General features: G+C 38.3%; 1 protein-coding gene across 2 annotated transcripts in view; it reads left to right on the top strand.

Moving 5' to 3' along the window:
* CEP112 (centrosomal protein 112) overlaps window positions 1-25,778 on the top strand; it is a 364,802-nt gene that overhangs the window by 121,978 nt on the left and 217,046 nt on the right. For both annotated transcript variants that reach the window (XM_019516523.1, XM_019516514.1), the window contains exons 13-17: window positions 7,274-7,428; window positions 7,701-7,830; window positions 8,885-8,977; window positions 9,739-9,798; window positions 17,261-17,340. In XM_019516523.1, the coding sequence (XP_019372068.1) occupies window positions 7,274-7,428; window positions 7,701-7,830; window positions 8,885-8,977; window positions 9,739-9,798; window positions 17,261-17,340 (518 nt within the window). The remainder of the gene's footprint in view (window positions 1-7,273; window positions 7,429-7,700; window positions 7,831-8,884; window positions 8,978-9,738; window positions 9,799-17,260; window positions 17,341-25,778) is intronic.

Here is a 25,778-nt window from a genome sequence, read left to right as displayed (position 1 = left end):
AGCCAGAATACAGATTGCAAATGTTTTCTGAAAATATTTCCTGTCATTGATTTTTTTACTGAGACAACTATTCTCTATCTCTTGCTGATCCCTGTCCAGAATGCTGAGCTGTTTCTGTTAGTTTCCAATTTTATTGCTTCTGTGGCTAGGCCCAGAAAGGATGTTCAGTAGTTTAAATCCATGAAAGTCATGAGCATCTCATTGCTCAGCTTCTGCTTGTTGTCCCATGAAGATGACCATACTCTCTTTCAGTTTATTTATTTAGTGCATGTGTGCATTTTATTAGTGCTTTATGCCAGGGACTTTGTGTACATGTATCCTTAAGAATATGTTTATGAATTACTTGACTGTAATAGACAATAAATTAAATGGTTGTTATGCTTTCACCATTCAGATTTTTCCTTATCCAAAAGATACATAATGAGAAGCCCAGCTTATGCAGGGAGTATAAAAATAGCTGGATCGTTGCTCAGGAAGTATTTTTTGAGACACTTCATCTCTGAGATTCCAGAATCCTGAATATATTCCTTACAACATAAAGACTGCATGAAATTCATTGAACTCCATCAGCGCTTTTCCATCATGAATTAGATGGTATCTTTTTTTTTTTCCTGGAGCAGAATATTTAGCCGGAGAATGTGAAGGAGGACAGGGAATTACACCAGGGTTGTCTCAGTGGAGACGAAGCATTGTTGAATTTGTCTTCCGGTTCTCCTGTATTTTCTTTTTAAAGATCTGTTTAGGGCAGGGGTTGGATACATCTGGTCAATGGATCCTGCCTGTGGAGCTGAAGGGTGTTGCCTGTGCCTCAGACTCATGCCCATTCCTGGGCTGGGCATCGAGGAATTGTGCCAGGGCCAGGCAGCTTTTGCCGTACCCACACTGCTAACACTTCTCCCCCGTGTCCCAGGTTTGGTTCCACATGGGTCAAGTGGTTTCAGTGATATGTCACTGGTGGGGGACTTTTTTTGCAGCTGTGCTAGGGCCACACAGTGGGACCTACATGTGCATTACAGCTGTTTCTCCCAGCTCCCTGACTGGTGTGTCAACTCAGCTTCCAGTGAGTGGGGAATTGCACCTGCACCAGGCATCGGCCACCTACATCCATGCTATCACTGCTGTTGCTTTTCCACCACTCCCCCATTTCCCAGGTGCAGCATGAGCACAGCTTCCAGTCAGTGGGGAGCTGTGCTGTGGTCAAGGGGGCTTCCAGCTGTGCTCACCCCACCACTGTAGTGGGAAGGGGGAACGGGGAGAAGCATTGGCAGTGTGGATTTAGTCTGCAGATACCCAGGCCCAGCACAGCTCCCCAGCAGCTGGATACTGTGCTCATGACCCAGCTGGGGGCTGGGAGATGCTGCAACAGTGCAGGGGCAGCTCCTAGCCGCCTGACCCCAGCATGAGCTTGGGGAAGCCCTCTGCCAAAGCCACTTGGCCTTTGGTGGACCAGAGCCAGGTTATTTGAATCCATGGCAAGTAAAAGATTGCTTGTTTCTGACGTAGGGCTTATTTTTAATATGCTGATGCTTCTAAATGAAGAGTCATCGTCTTAGAGTTATTTTTTTTTATACTGATTTGTTGGTAGATGTTTACAGAAACATTGAAAAATTGACTTTCCATTCCCGGAGTGCTTTTTTCACTTGTTTCTAGTTAAACATCACACTTAAGGACATGCTGATGATCCATCAATTTATCACCAAATGTAACTAGTTCACTTGTTTCTCTCTCGGGAACAGCTCTGTTGATTTTCCTGTGCTATGAAGTCGAAGTGCCTCAAATCAGCGAGCCTTTGAGAATTAGAAAAACACAGTGCATCGCTGAGTTCTGCTGCCTGCCATTGTCCCCAGCATTTTCATTTTTCTCCTGAACTGGCTCTACAGTACCTGTGAAAACTTGTGAAAATATGAATATTCCGATGTCTTTAGAGCTAAAAGGAACTTATTTTGCTTTTAAGGCTTTCCTTTCTTGCCTAAAGGGAAAATGGTTTGAGTGTTGACAGACAATGCACTGTGACATTACATTTATCAGCAGTGTAGGGGACTTTATTAAATCCCTTGGTTGGGAAGCAATTTAACTTCTGAAGAATCGTCTCACTCTTGTCGCTGTCCATCATCCAGTGAAGGACAATGTTCTGGCAGTTAATCTAAGCAGGAATTTGTGTCTAACATAAATGGTAACTGAAGTATACAGGACTTCAAACCATTTTATGAAGATAAATATGTGTATAGTCAAAGAATGCCAAGTGTTACTCAGTTTCTGGTCCAGACAAAAAAAACACCAAACCTGTTAATTAACTGTTTAGATTTATACTTCATTAAAAAGATGTATCCAGTTGTTATAGCTACCGTTATCTTTAAAATACACATAAAGAAACTCTACCTGATTTAATGCCTTTTTCATGGACTAGCTTGTTAGGAAATCCTGGATTTTTGTTTTGTTTTGCTTTTTTTTCATTTTAGGGGAATACTCTTTCTTTCAAGGATGATCAGGACGATGAAACAACAGACTTTGTGGTTTTTATTAATAGCATCAGGAAAGCATACCTCCGTTGGTACTTGGACTTTGCCCTCCAGTTTAATCTTTTTCAGGCCTCCTCTCAAAAATGAAGGGTTAAAATACCTATGGCTGATATCTGTAATCAGAGTGGTATTTTTATAACCATGTCTCAAATGTTGAGAGCCACATATGTGGAAGGTACTGCTGCTGCTTTCCAGGGGGTACTGACTTTGGCATCAACGATAATGCCTTCCCCAAAGTGTTGAAGCCTACACACAGTTGACACTTTTTGTTTCTTTTTTTCTTTTTGTTAAGTCTAGTGATGGTAGAAAATCATCTGAAGAAAGAAGCAGTAGGTAACTAACCCTCAGTAGCATATGTGTTAGTATACTCTAAGAAAACAATTCATTCTTCATTCCCTATCTTAAACTTTAGGGTGGACTCCACTGTATATTGTAAAAATACAAAATAGTGCAATGTAGTAGTGACACCTTTGCAGTACATCTATTGTATATATAGTTTATAAAGTAAAAACTTGTTAGCTAAAACCAGAGAGTTGCTCCCAAGGTGGTATGTTGTACTTTCCATTAAGAGAAGACAAAGAAGAGTGATAACTTGAATGAGCTAAAGAGCAATGTCAGATAAAAAAAACTTTATTCTGTTATTAATGAATGTTGAATTTAAAAATTAGCATTCAGACCTTGTCAGAGGTAACAGTAAATATGGGGGAAAATGGACACAGTCTGTCAGCAGCATTGAATTTAAGAACCATCAAAACGAGACAGATCTTGCTGAGCAGCTCCTGATTCAATAATTAAACAAGGTAGAGTTCAAGGCATGGCTTAAGATGAAAGACTAGACTGTCACTGGAAATTAGTTTCTCTTTTCTGTTGTTTCAGATTCTTTTCCTTTTTCATAGAGGTTCATACTGTCAAGAATGCCATTTATTATGAAGAAGTGAATTGGCTGAATGCTATAACTTTTGTTTAATGGTGTTGACAAATATTTTCCCCCATAAAGTCTGTATTTGTTTCCTGGAAAAAGACTTACAATAATTTAGGGCATAAAGCAGTGGTTATGAAGTCTGTGTGATTTGTCATTATAATTGTAAAGCATGGAAGCAACAGTGGATTACTAGTTAAATACTTTATAAAAATATATTAAATTAGGCTTCAAGTGAAGGAAGCTTTGATATGAAATGTAGGACAAGGGACCATGTGTTTGTCATCACCAGTTGTTTTTTTCAAGTTTTATTACCCACTCTTCTGTGCCTCACATTTTCAGTTATCTTTATCATAGGCTTTACCTTCCCATTATCCATAGCAATGGTCTGTTAGTCAGTGTGTGTAAAAGAGGATATTTGGAGGGGGGAAGAAGTATGTGGGGATACATGCACTGTGTAAATAATTGATTAACGGATGAGTTAATGGTCTAAATCCATCAGTCAGTAGAATCATTCTGAACTTAAATTAGTGCAACAGAGGTCAAAGGTCCTCATATGCCTAGTGGCCCATTGGGCTAGCATGGTTAGGGCACGCAAGGCATGCTTAAGGCCAGAGACCACTGCAGGGCTTTAACTTGCATCATGGGAGCAGCAAAGTGCTTTAACTGTTTTGCCATTGTGTTCCCTAATTGAAGAGGATACAGATTTTTATGTGAAAAATGTAGGGATGAAGGAATCAAGCTGGTTTTGCCAATGATTTAGGTTGTGATCCTGCTTTTTGTGGGCATCTTTATTGTTTACACAGAATACATTGTATTATTGTATCCTTGGTCCTCAGCTGTGTTTGATCATAAGAATGGGTGGCTCATCAGTATTAGTGGTAGTTGTTTCTTTGAGGTACCTAGTCTTACTCTGAACATTAGCTAATCAGCCTTTTTTTCAAGTCACAGGTGCAAACTCTAGCTACTTGTAGGAGTATGTCCAGTTGCAACATCTGTGTAGCGCAAGTCTAAAGATCCACGTTATGCAGTGCATATTTCAAAAAGGGCTTCACTAGCTACCACACGTTAGAGGGAATGCTGACACTTCGGGGAGAGCTCAACAGCAACCGAAGTAGATTCAGCAATATTCGTAAAAGGGTCCTTAGTTAAGGAGCATAGCAAAAATAGCTATGCTTTGATGTGGACAAATATGAAAGACATCCTTTCTTGCTGAATCCCTCTCATGAAGTCACTTTACATACATAATAAAGTAACTAATCTTCATGGACTGTATTAAAAAAATACCTGATTTAAAATGACTGTTATGTTCTAAAATGTTCAATACTGCAGATTGTTTCATGTCAATATTAAAAAAGTTATATTGCATTATAGAAATTTCTTTGGAGTTAGTTTTCTAGTGCCTCACTTACTATTTTAGCAGAAAGTTATCTCTGAAGACATTTCTTGCTTTGGTTTTTAAGCTGAAATTATGTTTTGCCAAATATACCGCAGCTGGCAAAGTGTGGGATATCCTCCTTATTTTATCACATGGCTCAATCTTTTGGGTACAGGAAGTCTGAAGCTGATGTTTATCAAAAACAGGATAGCAATCTTCACTTGGTATATGACAAATCCTATAACTTAAAAGTAAAATACACAACTTTCTTTGTTGTTTGAACAAACCATACTCTGCAGCTGGGTTTCTATTGGTACAGAGAGTGGGTTTATGTAGCCTGTTTCAGAAAACATTTTAAGCTGCTTTTCAAAGTTTGAGTAATACAATTCTGATTGCATGAGTGTGTCAGACACCACTTCAGGCATATTTAAGTATTACGCAACTAACTTGAGTTGACCGATGGAGTTTTTACTTTCCTTTAATAGGGTGAAAATATTCTTCCACTTCCCCTCGCTTCCAAACCATTGTTAACTTAAAAATAACTATGATTGTACGTCCTACAAGGCATCTGCGTCTTATTGTTCTCACCTTACCCTACTGAGCAATTCTTTTCTCACTTCCTTACACATTAACATGCGTTTAGGAAATAATAAGGAAGAAAAGAGTTGTTTGTTGTTTTTTTTGGAGTCAACTGTTGTTTTCTTTTGATGTGTTATATTTTCTGAAAATGTTTTTTACTATCAAACTGTTCAGTGTCTATTTGTAAGGTAATTGGGAAGGGATCGTTAGAAGGAAATATTAAGTTACGGTGAGACAGCATAGAGGGATGGGAACACACGTGTTCTGCTTCTGGTCCTATGCTGACTTGTCTTGTTCCCTTGGGCAGAATGTGTTTTTTTCCTCTCTTCCCCCACCCCCTTTTCTTATACCCACATTTATTAATTAAAAAGGGGAGATGGTAATGCATGTGTTATTAGCAGGGATCTGGGTTTTTTGTGTACCATGCCCATGCTAGTCATGGGGGAGGGGAAGCCAGGCTCCGAGGCAGGTGCCACATGCGTCAGTCAGGACTTGGGTGCTGCTGTGGGGGGCAGGGGGCTGTAGACCTAGCCCCTGGCCCCGTAGACCTGGCAGCTGAGGGCCCTCTCTGGTTGAGCTGGGGGATAGGGGTCTGTGGGTGGGGAGTGAGGCGCATTAGCAGGGCTGGGGGCGTATGGTTGGGGAGTGAGGGGCCTGGAACTGTGTCCCAGTGAGCAAAGGGGGCAGGGGGAGCTCTGATTTTCCATGTTATAAAACCCAGAATCAAATACCAAAATATATAGATATTTAGAATGTAATTGATTATAGTGACTGAGGCACTGGTAGGCTTCCCAACTGCTTAAAATGGCAAATAGATAGTAAAACATTGTGTTCAGTTGATACCTATATATATGGTGGCATTTCATTTTAATTGCAGATTTTGAGTTTTTTAATCAGAGAATTTGGCGGGGGGGTGTTCCAGAGAATTTGCATTTATTAAACCGAGAAAACCAGGATTCCTGGTTATAAATGTCTGTAGAATGATTTAAAGACTTATTGAAAGGGCTAAATATTATTATAACATTTATGCTAAGAAGTCAGTGTTCTTAATATTCCTCTCATCTGTAGCATATACCTTATCAATATATCTTAAATCTTTCGATTCAACACTTTATTTTTATATGTAAATATACATGCTTGTGTAGCTTATATATGAAAAAAGTGTCCTTACCTATTTCCATATCACATTATTCCTTTGGAAGTAATACCATAAGAGACTGACTACAAGAATGAGCTGTTATTAGGCATATGCATGGGTAATGCTTTTATTTCAGTGATTAGATTTTTTATATAAAACATTTAATGTCAGTAAAATATATAGATTGAATTAATTGGATTCCATAAAACCTTAAAGGTTACAGATATTATCTGACTCGCTTAAACAGGTATACAAATATAATGAAATTCCTTATTAGACCAACCAATTTCTGTAGTCCTTTTTAAGCATAAAAATTAAGCAAATCATACCCACATTTCTGATAGTGGCCCAGAGTTTCATTTTTCTGACATGCATTGCGAAGTGTACATGTGTCAATGCTGGTCATGCTGGTAATGAAAGAGCTCTCAGGACATTATTTTCCATGTCTTTTTTTCTTTGAAATATTTGCTTTGCTTCTCTTAGTACAAAAGACTTACTTTATAGAATGTAAGTACAAGTTTGGGGGAAGAGGTCACACATTTCTACTTTATTTCAAACATGTCTATTTTAGGTTTTTAGAACATTATAAAACTTCCTGTCATGACTGATGACAGCTTTGCTAGTCTGTCTGTTGTGTCTTTAGATCACCAAAGAACCTAGTTGGTTTAGGCTGGTGCATAACATCAGGAGTGTACACAAATTTATTTCTGTCGTTTCTTAACAATAATCTATTCTTTTAGAACCAGATGGTCAAAGAACTGGAGGCCCGTGTCCAGCAGCTGACCATAGAGGCTGAAAATAGTAATTTACAGCGCCAGAAATTATATCAAGAGAAGACTGATCTGGAACAGTGTTACCAGGCAGCGTGCACTGACCTGCAGGAAGTGAAGGCAAGGTAATTAATGAAATAGTTTTTATTTTTGGTCTCTAAAGAAATCAGTATTCAGTAATTCAGTCTTGAAACACTGCAGTGAAAATTTTACCCACCCTGGTGCTTTTTTAGCCCTCACATAAAATAATGTTCACAATGAAACAAATATATTAGTTGCTCATTATTTATTTACATTTCACTTAATGAGATGGATGTCTGGGTGAATGGAGTTAGCAAAAAAGAAAATTAGCCAAAATTAGGACCTAATTTTATTATTGTTTCTTTAATACTTGTAGGTGCAACTCACTTCAGAAAGAGAAGGATCACATTATGCAAGATTATGAGCAGAATGTTCAACAACTACAAAGCAAATACGATGCTGACATAAATTTTATAAAACAGGAACATGCTCTCTCTGCAGCTAAGGTATATTTACAGGCATACAGCTTTCCAGGAGTAATAGGCATAAAAATGGTCGCGTACCTCTTATGTACATAAAGGAGGAAAATGTTTAGAAGTGGTCTCTTCAATCTTGCAAGCACTAATGTGTGCAAATAACTAGTCAGTGAGACTTTTTAGTTGCCTAAAGTGTCCCCATGCATACCTGCTTATAGCATTAGGGTTTACATTTGCATTACCAAATTTGAGTGCAAAAAAATTCTGAAGTGTGTGCGCAGGTGGTATTTGCGTATGTCAGGTAGCTATTAGCTGAGCCCTCATCTTGGATGTACGAATGTAAGGTTTCAGGTGCCAAAAAAAGTATGCTTGAAAACTTAGAGCACAGACTTGCTGGCTTGTATGAGGTCTCTTCAATAAATAGTTTGAGAAGTGGTATGAAGAAAAATATTTTTCTTCGGGTATAAATTAGTATATTTTCCAGCCATTATTTATGGAACATTTTGTTTCGTGTATATTTGAATTTTTGCAAAGTAAGCTAGGCCATATCAGTATTCAGCTCCAAAATGTTAGAATTCAGTATTTTTATATAAATAACAAGCCTTGGTGATAGCACATGTACCTACAACATAGGTCAAATACGTATTAGAAAAGAGTCCCAATTTTCAAGAAGTTACTTCTGAACCAGTTGATAAATCTAGAACAGCCACAGCAGTTGTGTTGTGGCCTCATTTACTAAAATGCTAAGAGCTTTGCTAGGGAAACACTGAATGACTTTCTCCATTTTATGTTCAGATTTTTTTCTCCATTAAATTAGCTGCCTATTACTATTTTTTATTATGATCTTACTCATATTTTCAATAGCACAGAAATATTTAAAAAAAAAGTACTAGCTGTTTAAAAAAAATTAATTTTCCAGAAATACTTTTAAAAAAAAGTACTAGCTGTTTAAAAAAAGGTTCTTTTCCAAGTTGATCATTTTTCTGATTTTTGATGGAACATTGGAAAAAGAAAGACCGAGTCACTTCTATTCAGCTAATGGAGAATACAAGACAAACATTCCCTCTTCCTGTAATCCCTGCAGGCATCTGATGTGATTGAAGAATTAGAACAGAGTGTGTCTCAATTAAAACAACAGTTACAAGAATCAGAACATCAAAGGCAGCAACAGCTAAGGGTGAGCCCTTTTTCCTCATTCCCATGATTTGTATGAATAGAATACCAAACTAAGATAAATTTTGGAGTTTGTGAAAATAAGAGGCGTCAATCTCTTTGCATTTAAAAGGGTAAAACTTCTTATATTTCTGACTAAGCCTCTTAAAGAAATATTGTGACAGTTTGTCTTAATTCCCTGTGTGTTGAACTGAAATAAAAGCATGTATTGGCAGATTATAGAGAAGTATATAGTAAAGTTAATAATAAATCATGTATCTGTCTTTCACAGCAATATTTATATTTGTGTGAGTTAACATAATTTTATTTTTTTACTGTTATATTTTAACAATTCAGTTAGATGTTCTGAATTCTCATAGATATGCAGGTTATTCCTTTCTGCTCTCTACTACATATTCTCTGCATCCCTGCTCGAGCCCCAAGTATCTCCTTTTCCTACATCGTATCTTCCTTTCCCCTGACTTGGGGTAGAGCAGCCATTTTATCGGCAGAGGAGGATTAGTTACTGTTATATTTGGAACACTTCAGCATTGCTCATATTTGGTGGGATGAATCGTTGTAAAGCAAGAGGAAAGCACTACCCACTTATGCATCCTCAGGTTCTAATTCTGTTGCCCTGTAGCCTGTGCTTGTGAGTTATGGATGAAGACCAAACTTGACCTGTGTCTTCTCACTGCGGTTTTCAGAGGCATCTTCAAATAATTGAATATTAGAAGAGTTACAGAAATTGTGGCTTGCCTATTAAAAAAAATTCTTGATTTACAGGATCAAGAAAACAAGTTTCAACAGGAAAGACTTAATTTGGAGAGAGTTCACGATAAAAAGGTAATTGTAAGATGCACTTCCAAAATGTGTCTTTTTATGTAGCAACTAAAGATTGAAATCCACAAATCCTTAAAAAGTGAATATTGGGCAGAGAACAGATATGTAACTGTTGAAACCTAAAAGCTCTAATAGTAACGATTAGATTTCAGACATGGATAAGGCTATTAATTTGTTTGCCAGAAGTATTAATACTTGTAGCTTGAAACACAATGCCTACTTTTTAATTCAGTTAGGATGAAATACACCCTGATGAAGAGGAAGCAGACAAGTATATGGATCATAATGATTTTACCATGATTTTTCATTCTTTCAGCTGATATTTTAGGAAGAGAGAGAGTTTTAATTGTTGATATTTTATCAACTGTATCAATTGTTTTCTTCCAGTAAATATATGCTATGTATTTATGACTTATGATTTATGACTTTTACATATGCTCTTCATCTCCCTGAGATAAATGATTCTGAGAGTAGAAATATAGTGAATAGTAATTAAAGAGCATATATAAGCTTCAGATCACTTTACAAACTGATTTTTAACTGATAACTAATTTTTATACTTAAACATCAACAGCTTTAAACAGTAAATTGTTATGTAGTGCAAGACTTGATTATTCCCTTTTTGGTGTCTCTGGACACACCCTCAGGTGTCAGGCCTTGTGCCTCTATCTATCTCACAATGGAAATTTCCAATTCTTTGACTCTCAGACGGGGCCTTGGATTTTCCAGTATTCTATGACATGACTGTTCAACAAATCTGACCAAATTTAAGTACTTCTGTTTCTTTTTTTTAGCTGCCTGTGATAAGTGATACATAGCAACAAAATGGTCATGTTAAAATTATTGTTTATCTTAGCATTAGGAACAAAACTTGTGGGAAGGATTTTAAAGTGGTGTGCATGGCACTTTCACGTAGTTTTAACATCCCTTAGCAGTAATTTAAGCATGACTGACTTCTTTACATACCTCAGTGTCTCCTTCTGATTCATTCAAACAACTACCAACTTTCACTCTACTGAGGCTCCCTTTTAAGTCCTTTTCTAATTCTTTTGCTTTCTTACGTTCCCGGGTTTTGGCCCTTTGTTTCAAAATCAGTTCAGAAGACACTGTAGGAAATGAAGTCAGTATTCTAAGAGCCAGTGGGTCTGGCATTGTCCCTCAACAAGTCTTAGGCAGTCTCTTAGAGATGGCTAACCTTGAAACATATTTTTTCTTCATAGTTATTTTTGCAGACGGATTCTTGTTGAATTAAGCCAACATAATCTTAACGAAACACCCCAGTAATCAGGTCAATGTACAATTCTCAACTTCTCCTGAAGAATTCAAACTAAATGTTTATTGGTTTCGTTCTCCTTACTTTCACTTTCTAAATGATGACGTTAAGGACTAGATCCTGAGCTAGATTCACTGGAGCACACCGCTGTCCCTAACTGGATCCAGTTGCAAGAGCTAGCCGAAAAAAAATTCTGTTGCTAACATGTATTCGATCTTTTTGTCCCATTCCTGAAAAGAAAAAAAAAAAAAGACTGGACTTTTGAGATCCTGTAGCACCCTACTGAGATCAGTGAGGCTCTGCCTAGGCACCAGTTTCTGCTAGTGCAGAGTAAGTAGCAGGATCTGGGCCTACACTGGGACCTGCAATGAGAGTTGCTTCAGATTTGCCTCCATAAATGTTAGTACATTTGTTTTTGATATCAGATGCAATGTTATCTGAAAACTTGAAGTAATTAGTGATTCCTTTTATTGGGGAGCTGTTACAGTACTATAATACCAGTGTGCATTGTTATCTTAATATAAACTTTTTGAGGAAAGGTCTTGTCATCTCATACACTAAAAAAAAATGCCAGGTATAAATTTATGCTATTTTAACAATAATGAGTCATATTGGTAAGGGCCACATCACTTTATTCAAACAGTTTAATTATTATAAAATATATATAGTAGCTGCAAAATGAGTGTAAACTGATGCAAAAATCTTGTATTACTAATAGCACATTCTAGCTGGAATCATTACTTCCTCACATGCTTGTCTCGTGTTTTGCCCTTCATGAAATGTCTCAGGTTAAGTAAGAGTGGTTGTTACTCCCTAGGGAATATGTCCTTTGATTAAAAAAAATGGATAAGATAAAACTTATTTCAGCAAGGATTGTGTAACTTTTTGGCAATACACAAGATGAAGAAAACTTTTTGGTAGAGTGGACTGCTAAAGTTCACATGCTCAGAAACATTGTTGAAACAGTGTACTTTGAAAATCTCTGAGAAAAAAAAAAGTACATAAGAGCCATGGTATTGATGTGTCCATAAAAGAAAGCACAGATTGGGCTGTAAAATGCCAAAGAAAAAACCCCAGTAACTTGCCTTTATTATAGGAACTGTACAGTATCAGCTGCAGTCTGTTTGTTAAGTACATACAAATGATCAAATAACTGTTATTGATCTACAATGACAGTTCCCTGTTAAGATCCTTGAACATCAAACATATACTAGATAATAACCGTAATGATGTCACTATTTGATTAAGTTCTTAATCTACTGAATCAGGAACTGGTTAGTCTAAATGGTTTTACAAGCAGAGGAAACACCTGCGTTTTACAAATAAGCTACTGCTTGTATTCCAAGCAGGCAGCTAAATATAATAACAGTGACAGAAGATTAGCAAGAGCAGTTCTTGAGACAGCTGTTAAACATATATAATATAGCAAGATAGTAATACCTACTCCTAACTACCATAATTGAAAAGCCCTCTTTTTGTGAAACTGTTGCAAACCAACTAATTATCCAGACTTCCAAATAGTTAACACCTGTAGTAAAGTCTTTTACCAGAGAATCTCTAAACTTTGGGGGTTTTTTCACCTTCTTATTTTTCATATGAGATCTTGGAGTGTCATATTGTATTGTCCGGTACATCTTTTTATAAACTTTCAAGGTTGTTGATATTAATATACATTCACGCTTTGATATTTTCTTGGGATATGATTTTCATCATAATGTGCAAATGCTTTTATAACATGTAATCAACTAAACTGTATTGACATACTGTGGTTCATGTCAAAGGAGTTTACAAATGCTGTAAGTTTATGGATTTTCTTTTTTTCCCCATTTGAGGTTTCTGTGGAACTACAAATGTGCTTTTTCAGTGTGGGTAGTAACTTCCCATTCTTTGCATATTCTTATAACACCTTTTAGCTGATGGCACTTGGACTACTTTTAAATCTTTTTTAAGAACACTAGACTTCTGCACTTCTTCAACCACATCCCTTGTTTATTCTATCTGCTCCCTTTTGTTGATGTGTTTTTGCCAACCTGATTACTTTAAAATTAACAAATGTTTGATTTTTTGCTCTAAATACCACTATACCAATATAAATCGTCAGCAAATACTTATATTTATGCAGAACCCTTTGAATCTCTTTCATTTGAATTCAGTGTATGTATAAAATGTATAAAGCAGGATGCATATACTATATATATCTCTGATTTAGTTAGTCTACGTTTTTGGGAGCCCAAGCTCACTTCATCATATGCTATGAAAGGACATGCACAGGGCAGTGCCTGCTAGCTACGGTGGATGTCACTCACATCTCTGTATGCCAGCATCCCCATAAAGAACATTATCCCCAATGAGGACACTACTTCTGTTTCCATTACACTTTCTTGCTTTGTCCTGGCACACAACTGTTTCAGTTTAAGGGCTTCTTCTACCTACAAACAAATGGTACTGCCATGGGCACGTGTATGGTCCCTCAGTATGCCAACATGACCTTGAAGTCCTTTTCCTCCACAGTTGCCTTCTCTTCCCTCTGAAACACTTAAGATACATCAGTGACCTCTTCATAGTATGGACACATGGGAAGGAATGTCTAGAAAAATTTTATTAGGATTTTAACAACTTTCACTCCTCCATTAAACTAATTCTAGACTGATCCATCCAGCACATTAATTTCCTAGATGCTACATTGAAGGTTTGTAATAGCCACCTTGCTACCACATTGCATCAGAAATCGACCACTACAACTACCATTACGCCACCAGCTTTTACCTTAAGCACACCACTAGCTCCATGATCTACAGTAAAGTTTCACTTTACAGCCATATCTGCTCTGATCCCACCAAACAGGATGTACACTTTAAGGATCTGGAGCAGGGATTGTAACTAAATTGTAGGGAACTACAATTAAATCCCAATGCTGTAGCCACTCATATCAACAAAGCCAAACTAAAACCTTGTTCTGACTTGCTACAATTCCAACCCAGTGACAAGGACAGCAGAAGCCTTCTGGTTGTCACCACAGCCCTCAGCTTGAACACCCTAGACATATCATTAATGGTCTCCAATCCCTCCTGGAAAAAGACAACTGTCTCAAGGTAGCTGTGAGGGACAAACAGCCCCCCAGCTTACAATAGTCTCTCAAAAGCAACAGGTTACTTAACTTCCATTCTCACTGAGGCACCAGGCCTCAGTGCGCTCTGGCAGAACACTTTAACTTACCTGGACATTTCCATCAAGGCCGTGCAAAATGGCTGTGTTTCAATTTGGTTTCAGATTTGGCTGTTCTGGAGGACAGTGATTTGTTTTGGTGTTTTGAATCACTGTCCTGTTTCTTTTCAGCCAAATCTGTTTCGGAGATTTGGAGCTGCCAAATCTCCTCCGAAACTGTTTTGAATGGGCTGCAAGCTTTGCATAGCTGTACTGCCCAGCTGGGCAGGGCTGCAGGGCCAAGGGCTGCAGGGCCCCAATGGGGAACAGAACGGGGCCGTGAGTGGCCCATCCAGGAGAGGGAGATAGACCGCTGCCCTCTGTACAGGCGAGGAGACCCTTTGCGTGGATCTCTGGTCCCTGTCATGCTGGGTTGCAGGGCAGGGAAGCAGCGCAGAGCGGCGAGCAAGCCTGCTGGTCCCTGCTGGCAGTCTGGCTCCACAGGGAGCAGAGTCACGCTGGGATCTCCCCACTGCCGCTGCCTGCCCTGTGCAGCACCGGATCTCTTCTCTGTTCCCTGCGGAGCCAGGTTGCATGGCAGAGACCATCACTGCCCTGCTGCGCAACCTGGCTCCGCAGGGAGCAGAGATCCACAGTGGGGATCTCCTTGCTGTTGCTGCCCACCCTGCGCAGCATTGGATCGCTGCTCCCTGCAGAGCCAGGTCGTGCGGCAGGGACCAGCACTGCCCTGCCACGTGACCTGACTCTGCAGGGAGCAGCGATCCATGCCGGACGTCTCCTTGCCACCACTGCCTGCCCTGGGCAGCCCCATGTCACTGGGGCAGTGCGGGGCCGTCAGCGGCAGTGAGGAGGCCCCCGGCGCGAATCTCTGCTCCCTGTGAGGCTGAGTTACGCAGCAGGGCAGCAGTGTGCAGCTGTTTCCCTGCAAGCCCAACTCCAAAACTCTGAAATTTTCTGAAACATTTTCAAAATGTTTCAGATGCCTCATTTCATAGTTTCATAGTTGGTAGGATTGGAAGGGACCTGAGCAGATCATCAAGTCCGACCCCCTGCCCTGGGCAGGAAAGAATGCTGGGGTCAAACGAGGTCAAATTTCATTTTGGAGATGCTTCAGAGCCTCCATTGCTATTTGGATTTGGTGTTTTGGGTGCTGAAATGGTCTGAAACACCTTCGAAACAAAACGGCTGCCAAAATTTCTCAGCCCTAAATTCCATCACTGACTTCAGGGTAGCTGTTCTTAGGCAGCAAAACTTTAGAAACCAATCTGAATTGGAAATTGCAGAATAAGAAATCATCCACAGACTTGATTGTGTTAAGTTTGGTTTAAACAAGGACTCTGGATTCTTATCCTGGTACGTGGATCAGCTTTTGTGTTCCTACAGTTTATTGCTTGCTTGTTTGCCTCTCCCAGCACTGCCTCTTTCCCCCCCCCTTTTCTTCCTCTCTTTCTGCCTTTAGTATTCAAATCACTCTCTCCATTATACACTATTATAATACACACTATTATACACTATTCTGTGCATGTCTTTTCACAGCATCTGATGAAGTGGACTGGAGCTCCCAAAAGCTTATGCTGTATATGTATACACGTGTGCATGTGTGGGTGCGGGTGGGTGTGTATGGGTGTGTGTGTGTCTGTAAGGTGCAGATCTGCACTGCCTTCTGCCTGATTTCAAACTAACGCTGTCTGTAAAATGGATAAAATTAGTTGTTTCTTAAGTCTGAGTACTTCAATATAAATAACTTTTATTGTAATAACTTATTGAAATACCATATGATAAATAAATGTGAGCAATAAAACTACTTCCTAAATTTGCAAGTACCTTTCTTACAAAGAAAATAGAACAGGAATCTCCCCAAATGGTTACCTGAGCACAGCTAAAAAAAAAAAAAAAGAGCCTCACACTTAATATTCCTTAGTTTAATACAAATATACTTTGAACAGGGGTGTTTTGCCTTGTCCCCAGGAGGATGACAAACTCTAAAGCAGAGTTTTTTAACTGGGGGTCCACGGCATCCCAGGGGGTCCACAAGTAGGCTTTGGGGGGTCCACCTGGCCTGGCACAGGGAGGAGTCACCTCGGCCACCCAGGGCTGAGATGAGTCCCGAGGAAGAGGTGGGGGTGGGCTTGTGTCCTCCTTGCCCTACAGCCTCCACCTTGTCGGGGGCGCTGTGAACAGGCAGGTGGGTGGGCAAGGCTCCACACTGTTGCTTCTCAGCTGAGTGTGGCCCCCGGGGCTCCTCACTCCTGAGCCTTGCCTGCTGCACCTGGGGCCGTGCAGGCAGGCCTGGAGAGCTGGGCTGATCTTCTCCCATGCAGGGAGTGGCACAGGTGGAATATGGAGTTTTTATAGCATGCTAGGAGGGCCTCAGGAATAAAAAAAATTGTGAGCCCCTGCTCCAAAGCTCCCTTGATGTCTTCGTCCAACAGCATCAGAGTAAGAAGCCATTTACAGAGGAAATCTGCTTTTGACCAGCAGACATTGACTATAGGGAGTATGTCAGAGCTACTATATTTTTGTTACTTTGAAAGGAAAAAGAGGGTTTTCTGGATAGTTAGGATCTATCATTATCATTGTAAGGCTATAAAGATCAAAATTCGCAGCTTTAACTGCATCTGGAAGGCAGCGGACTGTTTATCATCATTTGTGCTATAGTAGCACCCAAAACATGTTAGTTCTTGTACAGACTTTCAAAATAGGATATAACGCTTGTTTCAGAAATTTTACAATATAAACTGATGAATATTTTCAAAAAAGATAAGAGTTGGCACTACACATGTAGCTACTCTGTATATGAGAGTGTCACGGGGTGAATTTTGTTGGTTTTGTATGTGTACATATATACATTTGTGTGTACATGTATTAGCGGTGTGTTTGTTTATGCAGATATGTATATTTCATCAGATTATTACATACACTTGTGCCAAAGAAATTTACTGTGTATCAAAATGAAATCTAGAGTAATAATTTGGTGGATCACATTCTTTGATAGCGAAAATGTACTTTTTTTCTTCTAAATTGTAGGTTCATGGGTTGCAGAATGACCTTGAGAAAGAGAAAGGGGATGCTCAAAAGAAAACTCGCAAACTGGAAGAAGCTTTGAAGTAAGTGAAACATGCGATAAAGAGCAGTTTAGTGAAACATATAAATTTTTAGTCAAATTCAGTAAGTAGAACATATGTTTGTCTTTATAACAGCATTCCTGTAGGTTAGCGTGGGTCAGCTTTCCATTATAAAATCTTATTTCAGGATTTTACTAGTCAGCTGCATAATTTTCTTTTTTAATCTGTTCATCTGTTTTAAGTGATAAGAATGTAACAAAATGAAAGTCAGTGGTTTCAGATGCTTTACGCTTTAAGTAAGTTGAACCAGCTTCAGGTTAGAAGTGATATTTTTCAGACTAATAGTCCATACTGAAGATTGGTTGCCCCAGACATTTTTAGAGTGATGGGTACAGTTCTTATGTGTGTGTGTATAAATATATAAAATGTATTTATTTATTTACTTCTATTTATTTGTACTGTAACAGAACCCAATAGTTCCTCTTTTGCAAGGTACTGTAGAAACTAGATGGTTCTAGTGGTTAAGATGCTAGGTTAGGACTTATGAGACATAGGTGCAATTTTCTGTTTCACCACACACTTCCTGTGTGACCTTGAGGAAGTCTGTTAGGCCCAGAGATATATCCTCAGAGATATTTAGGTGCTTGAGCTGTAGTAGCTGGGTCTCAGTTTCTCATCTGTAGAAGAGGGATAACAACATCTATACACTTGGGTTTAGGTAACTGTGAAGATAAATACAGCAATGGTACTCAGATCCTGCTGTGATGGGACTACTAAACATCATGGGTAGAAATGTATAACTAAGGGAGGCTTCTTGCCCTAAAGAACATACAAACCATATATAAGAAGGAAAATAACAAGTATCTGCAAGAAACACATGGGGGAAGTATAGGAAATAAAACTTGATATTCATGATCAATCCTTAATCGATTACTTAGTCCTCATAAGAGTAGCTAACGCACTGTAATTTCACACCCTAGCTTGGTAGCTTTCCTGTAACTTGCCCAGATGGAAGAGCCCTTAGAATAGGCAGATTTCATTTCAGGTATTTCAGCTATTAATTTATATACACAAACTACATGGCCAGTTCCATTTCAAGTGCCCTTATTTCAAAATACAAGGTGCTTGCAAATAAATTCTTTCTTCCTTCCTTTAAAATAGTTTATCCTTTAAAAATTAATGCCAAGACATGTTAATTGTTTATGTGTATAGTTGTATAGTAGTCATTTTATCGCTGAATAGAAATCAAAATGAACTGTAACCCATGTTTCTGGTTGGATGGAGACAGTAGTGTTAAAAATGCTCCTGACACTGTCATGTCCCAAAAGATGTGAAGGCCATTTTCACAACAACATGGTGTTCCAGGATAAATCCACTATGCATAATTATATTCTGTCTACCTTAACGTTTCTAGCTTTAATTCTGTGGTGCAAATCTTCTGTGCTGCTGTTGGTCTGATGTATTCCTTCATTTTCTGAGAATATAAACTCTCATTTTTAAAAAGTGCAGCTGTTACAGTTGAAAAGGAACCTTTCTCAATGTTAAACTATGCAACATGTTTCCTTGACATCCTGTAGTAATAGGTGTGAAAGAGTGTGAAACTATGGTTGTATAATAGACATGTCAGAGATGTAAAGGACTGTTGTGCATGATTCACTAGAGAGAGAGAAAATAGTGAATCATACATGAGTCCTTTAATTCTCTGTATATCTATATTGATATTGCTGTAGATTTGATGGAAATGTTAGTCAGAGTTGGCTGTTTGGATAAGCTGAGCACATGCTCAGAACTGAGGAATTCTAGTTCTGCGAAGCTCACTTCCCATGCATCGAAGCCATTTACTATAACTCAGTGCATCTCACCAGAATTTTCTTTGATACTTAAAATATATTATTAAATAAGAATGCTTATTTGCAACTGTCAGTGAAATAGGCGCCCTCCTTATGTTTACTCACTTGCTCATTTCAAATAATCAGCAACTTAAGAGTGGGTCCAACACCTATCAAGACAAATTACCCAGATCCGCCTGTTGAAGTAGACTTTTGTATGAGAAATCTTGTGTTTTGCTGCGTTTCTTTGAGTATTTTCAGAATGAAAGTAAGTAATTATAAGCTAGTCCTTTTTACTGGGAGACCCAGTAAACCTTTATAAAACAACCCCATTTCCCCTGGAGATGGGAGGAAAAAAATAGTTCACCATCTTCAATAGAGACTATGCCTTGTGGAATTGCAACTCAGAACACAGTGGGTGCATCAGTGGTTTCTCATAGACTCCTTTGATCTGAATGCACTTTGATTCTGAAATGGCCACAGGATTATATCTTGAGTAGCTAGTCAACTGCAAATGCATAAAAAAAGAAGTGATAGACATTTTAGTGATCTTTCAGTGGTGTGACAGCAGGCAGCATTGTTGAAGAGTTTCAAACGCATCCAGGTAGGATGATAATAAAACATAATAAAAATGTTTTGAGACAGCATGCCACATAGTAAACGTCAGCATTTTTAAAAGTATAATTCACTCCAAATAGATAGCTCTGCCCCTGTTTTAAAGTAGTTTTCTACTGACTAAAAATCTGCATAGTTCATTCAAGTGCTTTCCTCATTCACACTGAAAAATTCTAAGTCAGAAACATGTTTTCTGTAAAGGTTTTGCGCTATAATAGTCATAATTGCTGCAGGTGTCTTGGGGATACTAATGTATATTAATATAAGCACTACTTGTTACAGCCGTCTACTTGTAGCTGAACGTCACTACAATATGTGATGGGGCTTTTCTCAGGGAAGTAGTTTTAAATTGTGTTTATTCTGCAACCAAAATCTAAGCCTCTGTACGTTTCCCATGGCCTTCTCTCTCCAATCCCTTGTTTATTGGTCACATGCAATAGTTTGTTGTTAGTGGGTGGATCATTAATGGGCTATGTCCTTATGGTTCTAATTCCTTTAACTGTGAAAAATGGCAGAGGATGTAAAGAGGTTAAGTTATATTACTATATAGGACCTTGCAAATGGGTAAACTAGCACAGCAGATGTTTTAAAAAAGTAAGCAAAAGCACCATGTATGTTTGTTATTAGAGGAGATACCTTTACATGTGGGAGGAAAAAATGAAAAATGTAACATTTGAGTTACCTTCTTCTAACACTAATTACAGACTAAATAATGCCCTGCTTTATGAAGATGTGGGCACTTGTCTATGTAAGGTACTTATATACTTTCTATCAGCATAGTATCTGATATCACTTTATAATCTAATGTGCTCTAGGGAGGCACCCTCCTCATTTTATTGATGGGGCAATGATGTGCAGAGGCTAAATTAAGTTGATTTCCAGTATAAAAAGTCTGTTAACATAATTAACATTACTTTAGCACTGTACCTGAAATGCCTATGATGAAACCTGAAATTTGAATGGAAGAAATCTTAAATTTTTGTACCCAAAAGTATATAAGTACAGGAGAGAGTGAAAAAAATGTACTCAACAATGCCCTATGGATCTGACCTGATGGAAGGAATGTAAGTCATTTTAGCAACCTCAGTAGACTTAAGCTCAGGGCCAAATGGGTAGGTAAAAACATTATGGCTATGTCTAGACCATGCCAGGCAGCAACACCCTCAGACATGCCAAATCAGAAGCAGTATAACTATTTCCATGCAGCTTCAAATCGTGGAACTGGTTAATTAGTACTTGATAACCTGCCTTCGGGCTAAGTAGCATATGCACAATGGAGGCAGCTTGCAAGGAAAAGCAAGGTGTGTTTTGAGGGTAAGGCTGCTGGGCGTGATAAATTTACAGTCTACATATGGCCTATAATAACATTTTTCAAGTTGTTTTCTTGGTTGAGGGAAAATTATACCAAGTAATATAGCCTGGTTGTCAAAGCTCAGTTCTGGGAGCCAGAGCTACGGAGCTCCATATCCACCCCAGGTTCATGTCAGTTGTGTGGCATTCTTCTGTACCTATCTACCTCAAAAATGGGGATAAAGGATGCTCATCTCTGCTATGAATTTTGTATAGCCTAATTCAGCGTGGTTCTTTCACCTAGGTATGGCTCACCTGGGCTACTGGGAGGGAGAAAAGGGGAAATCTTTGGTTCACCCTCTTTTCAGTAATAGAAGGAGCTACAGTGGCATTTGTCATGTTCCCTTTCCTTCAGTATGCAAGCCTGCCTGACTAAATAGTTGGCCTACATTAGAAGTGTTCAACAAGTGGCAATGGCTGCCTCTGTGTGGCACACAGCAGATCAGGAAGGTGACAGCAAATAGAACAAAGCAAGGAGCAGAAAGCAGAGCAGTAGATTGGGTAGGGGATGAGAATCAGAGTGGCGCTTGGGGAGGGTGCAGGGCTAATTTGTGGCAAGCCTGCCAAAAAATGTTGGCCCTCATTGGTCTACCTAATGGGTGGACTATATTTGCTAAAACAGAAATCTTAATTCATGCCATTCCTACAAGTGTAAATTATATAATCCATTTGGTTTCTGCATTACCCCAAAGGGTAAGGCACTACCTGGGTTACTTTCTACAGGGTTGTTGATTGCTGTGTTTTAGTCATTTGTTCTCGGGTTTTCCGTCCTGTATATGGCAATGTAATTAAATCTCTAAACTTGTGGGGTGATGCAGGGAAACCTTGTAAAGGAGGCAAATAAAGGATCAATGTTAAGGGTGGATATGTGCAGGGTAGTTAAGAATTTTATTAGAGCTAATGAACAGGAGGTAGGCACAGTATTTTCTTGGAACTCTAGTGGAATTGAACATTCAATACAAAAACAGAATTTCTGTTGTTGATGAGTACATATTTTTCCTTAAAACTGAAATATTAAGACTATAATGGTAGGATGGTATTTATAAACAATAACATGCCAAGGGTTTCACATTAAAATTACTTTTGTCCAGTGCCAGTCATTCACTTTCTGCCAGTACAAATGTGCATACGTCCAAGGGCTGGCATCAATTCATGCTAGCATGCAAAACAGGTTTAATCTTTTTTCTTTACTAAGCTTTAGAGATTAAAATAAAATCTGTGGGCTGTCATATGGAGGGAGCAGAGTGGGAAAGACACATTTCTAAGGTTTATATATACTACAGGTGTACAATATGGGAATGTTGACATCATCCACATCTTGGAAGGACTTCAAAAGAATAAGGATAAGAAGCAATGCTATTTATATGAGCTTGAATACCTTAAAAATGAGCAAAGGACCATTTCTTCTTATGAAATGAGCTCCTTCAAAGGTCCTCTGCCATATTTTTTTCTCTTGTAGTTCCATAATTATTTACCACCTAAAAGCAAAAGAGGAAAGAAGTAGCTAGAGAACGAATATATTTTCTCCTTTTTAGAACTCTGAATACCACATATTGTCTCCTTACTATATATTGTATCTACATTTTACGACTGCCATTATGGAATCCGGAGTATGTGTGTGACTGATCATTCTAAAAAAAGGAATTTATATGAAATAATTGTAGGTGTGTATGGAACAAAGATGATAAGGTTTTCTACAGGACTGTCCCTATTGATACCCACACCATAATTCAGTGATTCTCAACGTTTTTAGACTTAAGGCCCAGCTTGGAAAATTTCAGCTCTTAGGTTTTACTTTTTTTTAGTACGGAAAAATAATAAAGCAATTCTTCTGTTGCAAAGAATTGCGCAAGCCCACAATCGGTCAGAATACTTTTCAAATAGGAATCCAGTTTTAAATCTCTGGGTTTATCTTGTCAATTGTGTTTGTACATCTAATAGAGATAACATTGTATGGCATCCTTGAAAGGATCAAAAGGCACCCGAGGTGCTTACTCCCGTAATTTAATTTTTCTTCTGCCAACATTCATCCTGTTGTTGCTGTATTCATGAACAGTATGTAGTGGTGGTAACTTGCAGACTTTGCACAGATATGAGTTCTGATCCAGTGCTTTTCTATTTTAAGAATGCCCATTCCACCAATTAGTGTTGTATGTTCTTTGTACCACTAAAATCATACGTTTCCAAAATCTCTCTCATCATCTGACCTTATAAAATAAGCCTGGTTGGAGAAAGCAACTTTAAAATGCATGGAGTGGGAAGGGAGGTATAAATGTTGCCTCTGCAGGTGCAATCTGCAACCACCCGTCAAGCTGACAGAAAAGTACATACATGTGATCTCCAGTTAAGTGTTTCTTAACATTCTTACTCTCAGTCTTCGTCTTGTCTTTTACGCATCTTGAGAGCCAAGTCTAAGGAATTTCAAGTGCTAATGATACAGAGCAAATGTTCACCAGCTGGTTTGCTTAAATTCAGTCTATAAAATTGTTTGCTTACACAAGAAACTGGCAACACCTTTTTTTTTCTCCATTGCCTGCCCAGTTGTCCTCATCTGATCTTTTCTAGAACCAAGAACTAATTTATACGATGTGATTGTTTTGAAGGGTAGTCTTTCCAGAGCCTGACAAAGCATTCTCATCTGCCGTCAGGTTTGCATTTATTATGGAACTTTCCAAAACTCGCTAATACGGCTTTTAGATGACATCAGAATTTTAGATGACAAATCAGAACTTGGGGGAGGATCCAAAGCATTGCAATAAGAATGGACATAACTGTTGGAAGCCAAATCAAAATGTAGTAATAATCAGTAATTTTCTCTCTCTCTTTTTTTTTTTTTTTAACTTGACTCATTTTTTAGATATTTTCCATTTACATTTTTGAGTTACTGGACATCTTTTTCCACCAATGTAAAAACAAAAATAATTAGCTTGACTTTGGCATATATATTGTGAATTTTAATCACCTAAGAGAAAATCTGGCCTTTTTATCTTTTCAGTCATTCTTATTCTTTCATATGTGATAATTCATAAGTGATATTCGTAGTTTGGTAATGTGTTGATTACATAGTTGGCAGAAAAGCTCTAAATGAGCTTTGTAAATGTTGGATTCTTTAAAGTTTACTGTAGAAATGCAACAGATTATATTACTTGATAAACAACATGGTAAGTGTCAATTATAACTTCTTACAAGCACCATTGCATCAGGATTTGGCTCTTTGATTTTGCATCTAGGTTGTATATAAAAACAGGAAATGATTGTTTTCTGTTATTGTGGCCAAATTCTGATAAGAACTATTCATGAGATTTCAGTTTAATCAAATCCAAAATGAATACTGACTTGACTTAGCTTTGAATCTAACTTGTAAAATGATCTGATAAAGTGCTGCACGCTTCTTTAGGTGAGACCATGTACAATTTGCGATGTAAACTAGACATTAAGTATTAATGGTCTCTAGAAGACTATAAAGAAACATTTTTTTTTTACAAAGATTATTAAGTACTCTTTACTGGTACCAACATTTTTCCAATTTACAGAATATGACTAAAAATGAAAGGCTAAGTAGTCTACTAAAATATAGTTAAATATTTTTTAGCTAGCAAGTTCATTCGTACAATCCCTGTGTATTAGACGACATTCACCTTGGTTGTAGGCTTCGGTTCTACTCCCCACCAACCTCCAATCCACCTTTTCCATGTACATAGTTTTCCTTTGGGATCTTTCCAGTGCAGATCTGATCAGAGCAGAATGGGATTTATTTTGAAGGACAGAGCTGTAGAATTATCTCAGCAGTGTAAAAAGGCTCCTTTTTAGTTAGGATTCTTCCTCATACTGAAGAAGACATATTACTGTTTGTTCCATTGCAGTAGCTGAATTGTATTATTTAACTTCCATGTGCTGACACTAGCAGCTGTCATTTCTGTTCTTTTCTGTCAAGTGTGATGTAGAGTACTCAACTTAAAAAGATCCCATTTTCATCTTGACTTACAGCCTTCATTTTTGTATGTAGCATCTATATATTAACAATACAAGGAGGTGTCATTTGACTTTTCTACAGTACCAAACTTATTTGGGGAATATCTTGTGAGAGAGGTAGACATTGTTGGGTTTCAGGGTGTGGATTTCTGTGTCCTGAGTAACTGGCTAATTAGCACCCTTTCTCAGAAGGACTTAAATTTACCATGACATGCGCACTGATTCAGTACCCATCTGAATACTAAATTGGGACATCCATGCTTGTATCTACCCAGAGAATCTCCTTTTTTCTGCTCTCATCAAAGTGTTTCTCTTAGGGATATTGGCCTAAGTATAATCCTGGGAATTAATCCCCTATATTAAGTGAGAATCTAAACCTGAGGCTAATAAGCTTATGGCCATGCATGAGATCTTTTGTAAATCGGTTTCTTTGACAACAGTCTGTATGTAGGTGAGATGAGAACACTCCTGAGTAGTCTTCAAAAAAAGTTTATACCTTGTCAATGGAACTCTTAGATAGTATATTGAAGAAAGGTTATTTCAGTCCTCCTTTTCAGTCTTTTGTAATCATCATAAATGCATTCAATTTGTTGGAAGACTGTAGTGGGAACTTCTAGCTCAAGAAACTGGTTTTAGCTTGAAGTTTTGCCTTGCAGTTCGAGTTGCAGGATGTTAACTACTTCTGATCTGGCATACTTTTCAAGTAGAGTAAAA

Source organism: Gavialis gangeticus, unplaced genomic scaffold, assembly GCF_001723915.1.
Source record: "Gavialis gangeticus isolate Ggan-Ray unplaced genomic scaffold, GavGan_comp1, whole genome shotgun sequence".
NCBI classification, from domain to species: domain Eukaryota; kingdom Metazoa; phylum Chordata; order Crocodylia; family Gavialidae; genus Gavialis; species Gavialis gangeticus.
This window is presented reverse-complemented; position numbering and strand designations above follow the sequence as displayed.